This window comes from Rosa rugosa, chromosome 2, assembly GCF_958449725.1.
Source record: "Rosa rugosa chromosome 2, drRosRugo1.1, whole genome shotgun sequence".
NCBI lineage: Eukaryota > Viridiplantae > Streptophyta > Magnoliopsida > Rosales > Rosaceae > Rosa > Rosa rugosa.
In genome coordinates this window covers 52,595,065-52,607,568 of record NC_084821.1, presented here as the reverse complement: position 1 = coordinate 52,607,568, position 12,504 = coordinate 52,595,065, and the positions used below count along the sequence as shown (strand labels likewise).

The following is a 12,504-nucleotide window of genomic DNA, read 5'->3' as shown; positions in this document are numbered from 1 at the left end:
ACACAGAATTAAACCACATACCATGACCCCATGCGTTTTTAAAATGCAGATTCCTCTACAGGACTTAAACCATTCCTTAAGGTTAGCAGTGCCATTGTGGTTGGAGATCTGTAGGAATCCCAGAAAATGGGCCTGTCTTAACCTCAAAACCTCGCAGATCCTCACCCATACATCAAGAGACTGCAGAAACCTGAAGTGTTGATCATATAAATTATGACAAGAGGCAAACATAATGAGAACAAAACTATTGTAAAAAGTTCAACAGACTTCCAAGGTATCATAAGAGCATTGGCAGATTTTGCAACAGCGGCCAAGAGTTTTTGTATCCAACAGGACACTTGGGAAGGAATGACTAGAGAAATTGAGATGCATGAACGAGTAATAGCTGCAGCAAGGAAGAACGTGCCTGCTTCATTACGACCAGGTGCTTGTTGCTTCCTGCTCCTTCAAGGAATGACTTCAGAATCGAGCAAGATCAACAACCTCTGGGCTCTGGTTCCTGTAGTGAAATTTAGGGAAAAGACGTCACTTCATATGATCCATTAGACAACAAACCATAATGATTAAACTGATAATATCAGAATCTAAAAATTGATTGAGGTTCACTTATTATACTCTGGCAACTAACCCTCTTCCATTTGCCACATATGCTTGAACTTTTTTATCCATATATGCATGTCCCAGAATTTTGCTTCATCAACTCCTCTCACTATTAATATACCATGTAAACAGTTGTATATACAATTTGTTTACCATAAGTTAATCTTGAATAATAACTGTTATAATAAAGAAGACAGGAAAATTATATAGAAAACATATTTAATGGTACTATGAATACTGATAGCTTAGAATACCAATTTAGTTTTGTTTGGCCTCTAAAACTAATTCAGATCAAGTAATATAACAATTGACTGTGCTTGCGTTATCCCTTTAACCTGAGAAAACATCGTATTCTCTTTTCCAGAAATAACTACATACAAGTATAACTATAATTTGGCATCTCGATTCTGAAGTATCCTAAACCAGAGATTTCAATTTTCATGAACAATAAGGAAAAAGTGGTCTCCTTCTTTAGGAATGCTCTTGTAATATAAAGGAGTATGCACTTTACCAATTTAAAACACAGAAGGCAGAACACAGAAATCAAGTTAAATTTAAGAATACGACTATCAACCAGTAAGCATCCAGTATTGAAACACTAGTAAGCACAAACTAGAATAGTGATAAATTTAGTTACATCTCCAAGCACAACACAAAAAGCTACTGACAAAAAAGTGAAAGTTGAAAATCCCGGGAAATGATGAATACTTGATACTTTAGTTGGAAAAGATATGCTCTGTAGGATGGCTATATATAAAGTGACTATATATATATTCCCCATTATGCTTATTCCCATGTCAATCGTATCAAAACTTTCAGTATTTCTATGGTACTAGCAGTTGCATCAAACCATAGCATATTTCCGAAATTAGCAGGAAGTAAGAAACTTACTGCAACTCCATATATAACGTACACTCCCAAGAGCTTGCAGACCCCAAAGGTAAAGGTCCACTGGGCTAGAACCCCAACAACACAGCCACCCAGTAATGCAACCACATTGAAAAAAGAAATAACAAAGACAAACAAATTCTAAAATAACAAATTAATTGTTTCATTATCAATACAAAAGATGTTGCATCTTAAATTGTAGACAAGCTAGCTAAAACTTTTTTTTTTTTTTTTTGCAAGAAAGCTAAAACTAAGTAATGGAAACTAATTAAAAGCAAGAACATCAACGCCAAGAATCAAAACTAAAAACCACTACTAGACTACTTAGATCCTGATGAAGATAAAAAGGAATCAACTCTATCATTGTCTGAGTAAGAGAGGAACTTCATGCATATTGGTGCTTTGACATTGGCAAGAGATAGGATCGCAGCTGGAACACCCCACATAGACTCGCCACAAATGAGACCAGATGCAACCGCCGGTGCTAAATCCTCAGCCTGTTGTTTGTTCCATAACTTCCAGCCGAAAAGGATCAAGCTTCCTATGCACATGTCAATCACGAAGTAGGAGCCGAGATAGAACGGGACTGCCATGGCCATTGCATTTGGAACAAATCTGTAGATCTTGTACTTGGTCTCGTAACGCTTCAAAAGCTCGGTTACTACGTTAATGGCAATGGCAAATGCGAAAAAGGAGACTGCAAGTGCAACGCAGTGTTTGGGGAGTGAGCCAAAGCCCTCCACTCCGAGGAGTGCTATTCCACGGTACATTAGGCCATAGGGTGCAGGATACGAGCCCGTTGGATCGCCAACTCGGTAAGCTTTGTAGAAGAACCAGAATATCAAAGGCGACATGACACACCCCATGGCTGTCCCGAAAACTTGGCTAATGAACATGGATCGAGGAGACGCGAGAGTTAGATATCCAGTCTTGAAGTCTTGCATGAGATCCGAGGCTGTTGAGACAATGCTCATCATTACACCACAAGAAGCGAGGCCAGCAATGACACCACCTTTTTCAGGGCCAACACAAGCACTGAAGATCAGGATTGCGATTTTGCCGTAGTTGGAAGCGAGGGACCAATCTGTGAGGCCGCAGCCATAGGCATTGCAGAAGGCCAGAACCGGAGCGATGAAGTAAGCTAGCGCAACATGATACCATTTTAGTTGGTGAAACACGAATGGAAGGACACTGGAAGATATGGCTGCAAGAGCAACGTAGCCAGAGACAGCAAACCGGCGCGGAATTTGGTCTTTCAAGAAGTACTCAGTTCTTCGTTGCTCGTCGTAGTTTTCACTCAGTTCAGTTTCTGATGAGGGCAATCTAGCGTCCATATTGGATAATGGTAGAACTGGTGGCGATGACAACTCTACTTTCTTTTCTTCTGGTTTATTGCTGAACCGACTTTTGATGATAATGAAAACCGCATAACCAGCATGGTACATAACATGGTATAGACCATCACCAAGTATCATTGCTATGGAAATAAAGACCCTGTAACCTTGGATTCCATGAAGACTACTCGCAGAAAGATGAGCACCATACCAGATACCTTTCTTTTGTTCAATCAAAGGCCACATGATTCCCCATGATATCACAGCTCCAACGAGCATGGATACGTTCACCATGTAAGAGGTGATCATTCCACATCCAATATATGTGGTTGAGAAGTCGAAGTAAAACCTCTGTTTGTAGGCTTTGAGACCAAAAATTGGAAAGCTAGCAAACCCACAGCCATCTGAAGCCGCGAAAAACCACTGAAAAAAGGACCACGCAAAGCTGCCGCAGCAGCTCTTGAAGAGAACAGCAACCTGTCTCGCTGCCATCTTGGCTCCTTTGGGGGTGTGGAAGCTGTTGATGAGGTGCGCTGTTGCTGTTCCACTTGGGTACGTTAGTTTTCTATCAATGATCATCATCTTTCTCAAGGGTATTATTGAAAACAGCCCAACGAAGCTGACTGTGAAGAGATATGCTGTCATCCACGGAATCGCAAGCCTCTTGATGTTGATTAGAGTGTTGCCTGCATCTCCCTGAGCAGCTACTAGAGGGCTCATTCCTAGTAAATAACTCCCCATGCCGCTGCTAAAGGCTATCCCAGACGAGGCCACAACACAGGTTTGAATCACTGTGTTTTCTTGACGAGTGAAAGGCTGCTTCAACAGACCTAACTTGTCAAGTAAGGCTGTGTATCCTTTCATGATTGCGAATCCCAGCAGCCCCGCCGCGACATTTAGAGATGGTATTACACCAGTGGTGAGATTGAGCTTGCACACGATGAAGTTGAAGATGATGCTAAGAAAAAAACTTGTGACCATAGACCTCACAGTTATTTGCTTGTGCCATGGCAGCACCTCTGTGTCTCTGAATGCCTTTTCGGTCGAGTCATTTTGAGCCTGAACCATTTGTGTTCCAGCTTGATCATTGTCGAAATCTTCAGTCTTCATGATAATTGTATCGTCTTTCTCTCTTCTTGTAGGATGTGAGATTTTCAGATTTTGTGGTTATGCTGTGAAGAGGCCTTGTATTTATAATAGCAGTATCTGACTGCATTCAGCAAGGATTTGGAGTCCTGATCAGAGTAAGAGTAGAAGTAGGTTTGATAGAAACCTTTTCTTTTTGTTGCTAGCAGATTTTGAAACCTCATTTGGATTTAAAACCAAATCCAGGTAGGATAAGGTTCACTCTTGTCAGTAAGTGAAACAGTGGTAGCAGATTTGGAGTCCTTGTTAGAGTCGGAGAAGTAGGTTTTAATAGAAACCTTTTCCGTCTGTTGCTAGCAGATTAAAAACCTCATTTAGATTTAAAACCAAATCCAGGTAGGATAAGGTTCACTCTTGTCAGTAAGTGAAATAGTGGTTTGCTCCGTATTCTCTTGTCAGTAAAAGAAAACAGGTGAATCATATACAATAACAGATTCACTAACACACCAGAACTGATAGCTGAGACTAGAAACTTAGTTTTGTTTGACCTCTGTAACTAATTCACAGTAATATAACAATTTGAATTTTCTTGCGTTATAGCTGTAACGTGAGAAAGCATCGTATTCCCTTCTTCAGACATAACTGTATACAAGTGTGTAACTATAATCAGGCAAATCAAGTACCGCCTAAGCCAGTGAGTTCAATTCACATGAACAATTAGGCAAACGTAGTCTCCTTCTTAATGAATGATGTTGTAATATAAAGGAGATCAATTCAAAACACACAAGGCTTAAATCATGTTAAATTGAAGGGAGTACAACTCCTGTACAGTAATGCAGGAGGCAATAGTGTATAAAACTTGTTGATTAATGATTTTTTTTTTTCTTTTGAGGAAAAATAAATAAATTAATTAATAAAGACAAGAGAAAGCCATATACCAGAGAGTTAGCACCTAAAAAGTGAGCAGTATTGAACTTTCGAGTAGACTGAGTTGATACTTGCAAGCATCTAGACGTTTCATAGATCCAGTATTAAAACACTAGTAAAAACAAACTAGATTAGTGAAAGATTTAATTACATTTCCACTACACAAAAAAGCTAGTGACAAAAAAGAAGAATGGTTTTAATGTAATAACTAATAAGTACTAGAAGGCCTTCTCTATTATCCTCTTTCGTGTGTCCTTGGGTGCATAGTTCAAATTTATCTGTCACATTATGGAGGGGATGAGAGTTCAAACCTAATCACATCAACTTTGTAAATACTCTTAAAATCTGTATAATATTGAAGCCGTCACACAATAGAACCGGAAAGGAAAAGAGATAACAGGCAGCATTCTTTTCACATTTACAGAGGACAAAGAACGGAGAGTATAGTTTTTCCCTCATGAAATTTGAGAAGATTGGCTGGAATCACAGGATCTGGAAGCTCCGAAGAGAAGATCAGTCGCTTTAGTTTTAATCCGGTTTCTTCAAATTCAAGCAATTATCTGCAGCTTGGCTGAACAACTCACGGACCTGCTTTAGTTCCTCTTCTGGCAACACAACAAAATACGATTTAGACTTTTAGTTATCACACAATAGCAAATGGATTTGTTTCTCACAAGCAGCCATGGTGATTATCTTCTTTGATAGTGTAGCAGCTTCTTAAGATAATTTAGTACAAGTCCCAAGAACAAAAAACATCTGATGACCAATTTGTATATGAAGTGCAAGGTAGTTCTTGAAAGCAGAAGTCTGATAGCAAACATAAAGGAAGGTAAAGATAGACCTGCTGCTTCCAGTTGTCTCTGGAGTTCTTGGCCAACAGTATCATTTTCAGCCTAAATAGTTTCACCAAAAAAAAAATTTACTGACTATCAGAGATACATAAATTAGTCAAATGAAGTAATGTGAAATTCTTTTAGGCGCTCCATACCTGCAGTTCTGCAATCCTTTTGAGCTGTGCTTCTTCACCTCCGTCGGCTAATGGTAGTGCTGCAACTAATGCATCAAACTGTAAGGTATCAAGTAGTGGTGTGTTAGATAAACGGCTCAAGAAGGAGATGCATAATGAATTGATAAATGAAATGTTATGGAGACATCTAAGCATTCAGTACATAACATGAGAAAAAGAAAGGATGAACTGTTAAAAGACTCCATTATATCTGACAGGGTTCCCATGTTAACCATTTGACCCCAAAAAGGCTTACAAATTACATTATTCACTCAATAGCTCTCAATTATCTTAAGATGCATCATCTGAGTAGTCATGAAAAACTCCAAGGCTGCTATTATATGCTACTCTACTTCTACAAACTTTACTTCTTGATAAATCCAGGCATATGCCTTTTACTTACTACATCTGAACCATTATTTGTCAGAGTGAACTTAGAAGTCCAAAAGTATTAAGCACAATTGTAAATTTCCATTAAAACCAATGCACACAATTCCAACCAGTATTCAATTTTTTTTTATCATAAAACAACAGATGCATTTTCTTATCAGATGAATCATCAGTGACAGAAGTATAAAATATGAAACTTTGGATGATAAAGGCACACTCATTGCACGATCCATCCATTTAGAAGACACTGATCATTTGACATAGGTTATGAAACAGAACAACATGCCACACCTGCTTCGCAGCTTGAACCAGAGCTGCACTCATCAGCTTGGGTTGTTCAGCAAAATTTGCTGCATCCTCTGTAGGGTTAGCAGGTGGTTCTGGATAATTTGGAGAGAGTTTGACTGCAGGAGAATCTCTTTGCAACGTTCCAAAGGTATTGAAGGTAAGAGCAGCAATTTTTTTGGTTTGTTCCTGTAATTGAGAGATTATGTCCATCGTGCAACCTCCCCCTGTGAGGAATGTTGTAGAATTACAAAGGTTATTGAACACTAACACCACCAAGAAACTCCAAAAAGACAGATGAAATCGGTCCTAGCCTGGTTGCCGAATGATTACACTCCAACATTTAAGTTTCAGTGTTTTTAATTATTAAGATATTAGTAACTCCTCTATCAAGAATGGAAGTATTAGAAAAACTAAATTTCAGATGTTGACCTCGACAGCTTTACAATCCTCAATTTTACCAAACACATGTTAAGGGAGGCTAGACATGTCACTCCTGAACACGTTAATTTTAAGAACTAAATTCTGATTTCCAAATCCAGTCCATTGCCAAAGAGGCGTGGAAAAGTTAAAAACAGAAATAAGCACTGGTAACATGATTAGTTATACATGAAAACTACCATAATCCATATAGCACATCGTAAACAAGAAGAAACTGAGTTATGCTTTATGCAAACAAAACCAAAGAACATAGCCCATGTAGAGCTACTCATATCGTGCCCGCTGATCATCTTATGGAACTAATTAATGAGGAAACAAATCAACAAGTTGATCCACAAAAATGTGAGTTCTTCGATACAAATTAATTATGAAACATTACAGTTCCAAATGTAGAAAGCAATCATTCATACAATGAAAGAGTCATGTGAATAATAATACAAGTATAGTGGTTTGTAACACGGCGAAGCACAATGAAAAACAGATAAACTTGTTATTGGCACAACGAAAGAAAGATGGTCACCACTAAATTCAGAGGCACACCTATCACCAATCTAAGCAGCAGCATTATTCCAATCCAAACACAGAGCAAAGGGGTTTCTCTAATGATCTGATCAATCTTTACCAATAGAACGGCCCCCAAATTTGGGAATCGCTATTGTAATATAAACAACTTTGTGTCGATATATAGTGCCATACTAGCAAAAGGCAGAAAGCAAGATTGGCCACCCGGAAAATTGAAGCATTCAATCAATAGAGAACATAAGAATTTACCTGGCTACTCAAACGCCGTCGTCGTCGCAGCGCCGATTCCACTAGCGATTCAAATGCCGTCGTCGCAGAGACGAATATGAGTGTCACAGAGAGACTCATATATAATCATAGTGGTACAGTCTAGAAGGTGCCTGAGCCTGTGCCACGTGGCATATATTTTGCTTCTACGGAACGAAAGGTGGTTTATTTTTTTTATTTTTTTTGGGTCAGAAACGAAAGGTGGGTTTAGCTGTGTTAATAGACTGAACCATATTCTTGTAGTTCAGTGAGAGCAGTTGATTATGAGAATTTCTTCTTACTGGTGAAAATTCGATATCAAAGCTTCAAGGTGATTTGCAATCTCATACAATCCCAAAGGCAATATTCGTCGAAAGGGTTCAGCTTCCAACAAGCCTGCTTTAGTATCAAAAACCATACTAGATCATGGAATTTACCATCGACTGTCCAGACACCCAACAAAGTCAAACCTGCATTTGAGATTTGCACACCACACAGAAAGCAAAACAAGATTTTGGAAAGGAGCTAGATAAACAAGAACCAAAGGTAGCAACTTGTTCATTGTCTGGAACCCAAAAGAAGCTCTCCAGAGAAACTGGAAGGACAATTCTTGAACAACACATTTTAAAAGTTCAAACACACATTGAATGACCGAGAAGCCTAGCACATCTAAGGATCTGCAGGTTTTTCCTTTTTCACCTCAGCACGTTGCCTATTACTTTGTGCTGAGCGAGAAAGAATAGAATGCACGGCTGGTATAGCAAGGTCCTTTCTTGTCACCGTCTTAATATCAGGGGGAACAACATTTGGCAGAGGGATGGGAAAAAATGCAACACCCTTCATCTCAGTCTCTCCTACCTTCACCTTCATTCAAACCCCGCCGTCGAAATATTCTTCCACAACACCATTAAACGCTGGACCTACCTCAACCTTGCTTGTACCCGTACTCTGTTTGTTTGACTTCAAGATGTCGGGTCCAGGCTTTGCGGTTGTATTCTCTTAATCTGCTGACTTCTCATTCTTACGTGGATGTTCACGTTTCCGCTTCAAAGAGAAACCTGGCGGAGAATCCATATTTCACACTGGTTTCAAAACTTTACCCTGCTAGGAAGAAAGTGATTTTACAATCTTTCCAATCTGCGTTAAAAAAAATGGCAACTGAAGACAATATCATATGACTACACAGAAATAAAGAAGTCAGATACCCATGTCACTCATTTTTAATACTAAAGATGGCTTAAAAGAGTCAAGTCTCAGGAAGTCTAATACCCTGGTAATGCCCAGCACGAAAAAATCTATAACAATGAGTAATGCAAATGCTGCAATCAGACTTATGAAAGTAGGTTCCTCAGACCATTATTTGCATGAATAGAGACAGCAGCAATACACATTAATCTTGATCTGATCCCTTCAGGGCCTCTCTCTCTCTCCCTCTAGTTATGTCTCCTCTTTAAATTTAACTGACCTACGTTAACCATCCAGTTAAGAATTAACTGTTAAACCACTTCAGTGACTTGTAAGCTGTAAGATTGAAGCCAGTATAATTTAGAGTGCTTAACCATGGATGAAATAGTGTAACTTCAAGTACCCTCTAATTTGAAGCTATCTAGACATCTACAATTCTTCTTTTTTAAATTTTTTTTTTTTTTTTTTAAATTGAGGTGTGGCTCATTGTTCAAGTTCTGGAGGGAATTGTATTGGATAGTAGAGATTTGGAGTGCATACATAGAGCTGGTATACCACTTAAATGTATTGTTGAAACAACGTTCCTAAGGAGATCTTGTACTATCTGCTAATCAGCCCAACTGTTATTTCTTCGCTTGGATTCTAGAAATCAAATACGACTCTCGCAGGCTTATGTGTGCTACATTAATCTAGGACTAGTATACACAACATAGTAAGTTAGCATCAAGCCCACAAGGAAGAGAAATATGCATAAGATAAGCAGGGCCAATATAATCCTCTAGAATCCAACAATAATTAACCAAATTTCAATTAAAGGAAAACAAACAACTCCAAAACATAAGAAAAAAAAGTCATGCAGCGGTGCATTCGTACACAATTTAACATTTCATTCACCAGGCATGCATAAGAACAATGACATAGCAAAGTATGTGTGCACCGTGCAGACAAGTTTTTAGAGGAAAACAAACTACAAACTGGTAATGTCTATTATCATAGGATTGGATGTGAATGCTTTATAGCTTAACTAAAAAGCAAAATTAACCAAAGATTAGAACTGATTCAGATACTTAATAAAAATAGATTGATCACAAACCTGTACTTAGGTAAGCAACCGATTCACTCCTCTGTTTCTGATAACTGATGATTCATAATCCAATCCTGTTGATCCGGCAAAAGACTTGATGCTGCAGGGTACCAGGGGACAATTTACCATACCATATATTGTCATCAACGTGAGAATCATCATCATCATCGTCATTTGAAGGAAAGATGACATATTTGTCTCCTGCATTGCATAAAGACTTCAATCAGATGACCAAACAAGGAATACACATAAAAAGAACGGGACTACAAGAAAATTGAACATAATTTCAACTTGTACCATGGGGTGATGAATATACTGTGATAAGGAATAAACTCATAGAGAGCAGTATACAGCATAATAGGTTCAATATACATCAAGGACAAAGAAAAGTCATATCCAGTAACAAAAAAGTTATATTATCAAATGCTAAGGGAATTCATACGGAAAGGGTGCTTATTTCTACAGTCTACACTAGTGTAATTTTTAACAAATACCACTGGGGATGGACATAGCTGTTACAAGCATACATCTATTTCAGTCTCAGGGGAGTTATCTGAGATCAAGCTGCTTTTGCTGATACATTAATTGTATAATATAAGATAAGAAAGCTGCTATATAAGTCTGTAACGGCTGATACTAGACAGGACAATTTTGAAACAATACACATGAAGATAGAGTGTTAATGGTGACTGACAGGACGGATTACAGATCATTCATTCTTAATGTCAGCTCGTACAATTATAAATAAGTTGCTTATGGTATTTGGCAAACGTCTTTTATTCATAATCGAAATGTACATAACAAAGGCTCTTAATTAGCAGACTAAGAAACAAAGCAGAGAAATGGGCAAGTTTCCAATACACACGCAACAAACTAAGAAACCAAAAACCCGAAACTGGGCTCTAACTATTAACAACAACTGATAATCGTAAAAGGAAGTTTGGGATTAAAAGAAGCCTCTAGAATACTTTGTTGCTTCTTTGAGGCATTTTATCAAGCAGGTATTAGTATCTGTGTGAGGCCCCAAATGGGTGCCTATTAAAATTGAAGTGCTTGAGCAGCAAGCAATTTAGAGAAAGCAGCTTACTTTATTTGCGATTGATCAATATTAAGCTCAAGCATGATGGAAAAGACCATCACGGACCACCAACTATCCACATATAACCAAATATTTTCCGGGTTTGGGTTCGGGTTCGGGTTCCAACATTCCGGCATATATAGGAGTCGGTCTTCCACTCTGGGGCGTAGGAAGTAGAAGCTGTTGTTCTTCCGATGAACTGGAAGTAGAAGCCCAGAGGAATCATTGCAACAGCTTGAGAAGAAAGGTTTCGGATTGTAGGGAAAATAGGCCAACAAGAAGAAGAAGAAGGGGGCTTCGGTAGGGAATAACTAAAAATTAATTATTTTTTGCTAACTAATTAAAAGAATTTTTTGATCCAAAAAAAATTAAAAATTTTATTGGTAATTTTTTTTATAATAGTGCTTCTATGTGAATAATCTATATCTATCTATACTATTATTAGTAGTTATTTGCATAGGGAAGAAAACCCGAAAAATTAAAACAACGTTTTCTCTCTCTGAGAAAACCCTAAGGAGGCTTCAAGACCTTGAGAATATTCTCGTCCGGCGGCGGCCCTGACCTAGGCTAGTCTTTTGGCTTCGCCGAAGCCGCATGGCTTTGCTGCCAGGCGGGATTTGAATGTTTGCCTATGTAGCTCTTGGATGGAGTGGTTGGATCAAAGTTTTTGCAAGGTATGTTTCTTGGCAGCGATTCTGGTGGTCGTCTTTGTACTCCGGTAGCCATGTTGCCTGGGACCGGAGGAACTCGTTTTGACAGCGCTGGCTTGCGGTTTCGATGGAGGCAAAGGCTGTGTGCTGTAGGGTCGTGCAATCCGGTGTGGCGGCGTCAAGGAGGCGTACGGGATGGGTCGTGGCGGCGTGCGATGTTGGTCGTAGCGGTGAGCGATGTTGGTCTAAACGGCGCCAAGGCGGCATGCGGAGGTGCAGCATGGCTTCAGATACGGCAGTGGTTGTCGGGTCAAGTCAAGGCTGCCTTGATGGGCCTTGGTTGGGTCACTCCTCTCTGGGCTGCGTTTGTTGGGCTTCTATGGTGAGCTGGGGTGTTTGCCCTATGCCCATCCCTATGTTTTTTAGTTTTATCTAATTACAATAAATTCCTTGTATTTAGGAACCTAGGCACTATTGTGCACCTAATGTCTCTTTAGTATCTCTGGAGTAGTACCGAATGAGAATATCCGCTATCTCTACGTATTTGAATGTACAATGTGTAGGACTATATGTACGTACCACTTGTGGGTATTACCGTACTACCACTAGCTTCTTGTCTGTCTCTAAATGACAACGGAAACGTATGTAACTGCCTATTCTGGCTTGTGATGAATATATTATTTCGCCCCCGTGGCTTTACTAAAAAAAAAAAATCTATACTATTATTAAGAGAAGAGGTTTTGTTAACTAAAACAAAAAATTTTGACTGATTTAATCCTGAA

The 12,504-nt window shown here is 38.9% G+C and overlaps 2 protein-coding genes across 3 annotated transcripts; both read right to left on the bottom strand.

The window, feature by feature from the left end:
* Positions 1 to 1,808: 1,808 nt before the first annotated feature.
* On the bottom strand, positions 1,809 to 3,932 carry LOC133730981 (probable metal-nicotianamine transporter YSL7). Its single transcript, XM_062158467.1, has one exon. It carries the CDS (start codon positions 3,930 to 3,932, stop codon positions 1,809 to 1,811), a length of 2,124 nt encoding a protein of 707 aa, XP_062014451.1.
* A 1,201-nt stretch (positions 3,933 to 5,133) lies between these two features.
* On the bottom strand, positions 5,134 to 7,887 carry LOC133732376 (mediator of RNA polymerase II transcription subunit 21-like). 2 transcript variants are annotated; one of them, XM_062159915.1, is made up of 5 exons: positions 7,729 to 7,887; positions 6,523 to 6,743; positions 5,824 to 5,901; positions 5,677 to 5,728; positions 5,134 to 5,440 (listed from the first exon to the last, which is right to left on the bottom strand). In XM_062159915.1, exons 2-5 carry the CDS (start codon positions 6,727 to 6,729, stop codon positions 5,364 to 5,366), a joined length of 414 nt encoding a protein of 137 aa, XP_062015899.1. In that variant the 5' UTR covers positions 6,730 to 6,743; positions 7,729 to 7,887; the 3' UTR covers positions 5,134 to 5,363. The 2 variants fall into 2 exon arrangements, with proteins under 2 accessions (XP_062015899.1, XP_062015898.1); XM_062159914.1 differs by having other exon boundaries at positions 6,523 to 6,705.
* Between the last annotated feature and the right edge of the window lie 4,617 nt (positions 7,888 to 12,504).

Excerpts from the sequence above, each read along its gene's own strand:
- LOC133730981 (XM_062158467.1), bottom strand. The coding sequence starts at position 3,932 with ATGAAGACTGAAGATTTCGACAATGATCAAGCTGGAACACAAATGGTT.
- LOC133732376 (XM_062159914.1), bottom strand. The coding sequence starts at position 7,827 with ATGAGTCTCTCTGTGACACTCATATTCGTCTCTGCGACGACGGCATTT. Across the intron at positions 5,902-6,522 it reads TGGTTCAAGCTGCGAAGCAG|TTTGATGCATTAGTTGCAGC; the intron begins GTGTGGCATGTT and ends GATACCTTACAG. Across the intron at positions 5,729-5,823 it reads AAAGGATTGCAGAACTGCAG|GCTGAAAATGATACTGTTGG; the intron begins GTATGGAGCGCC and ends GAAACTATTTAG.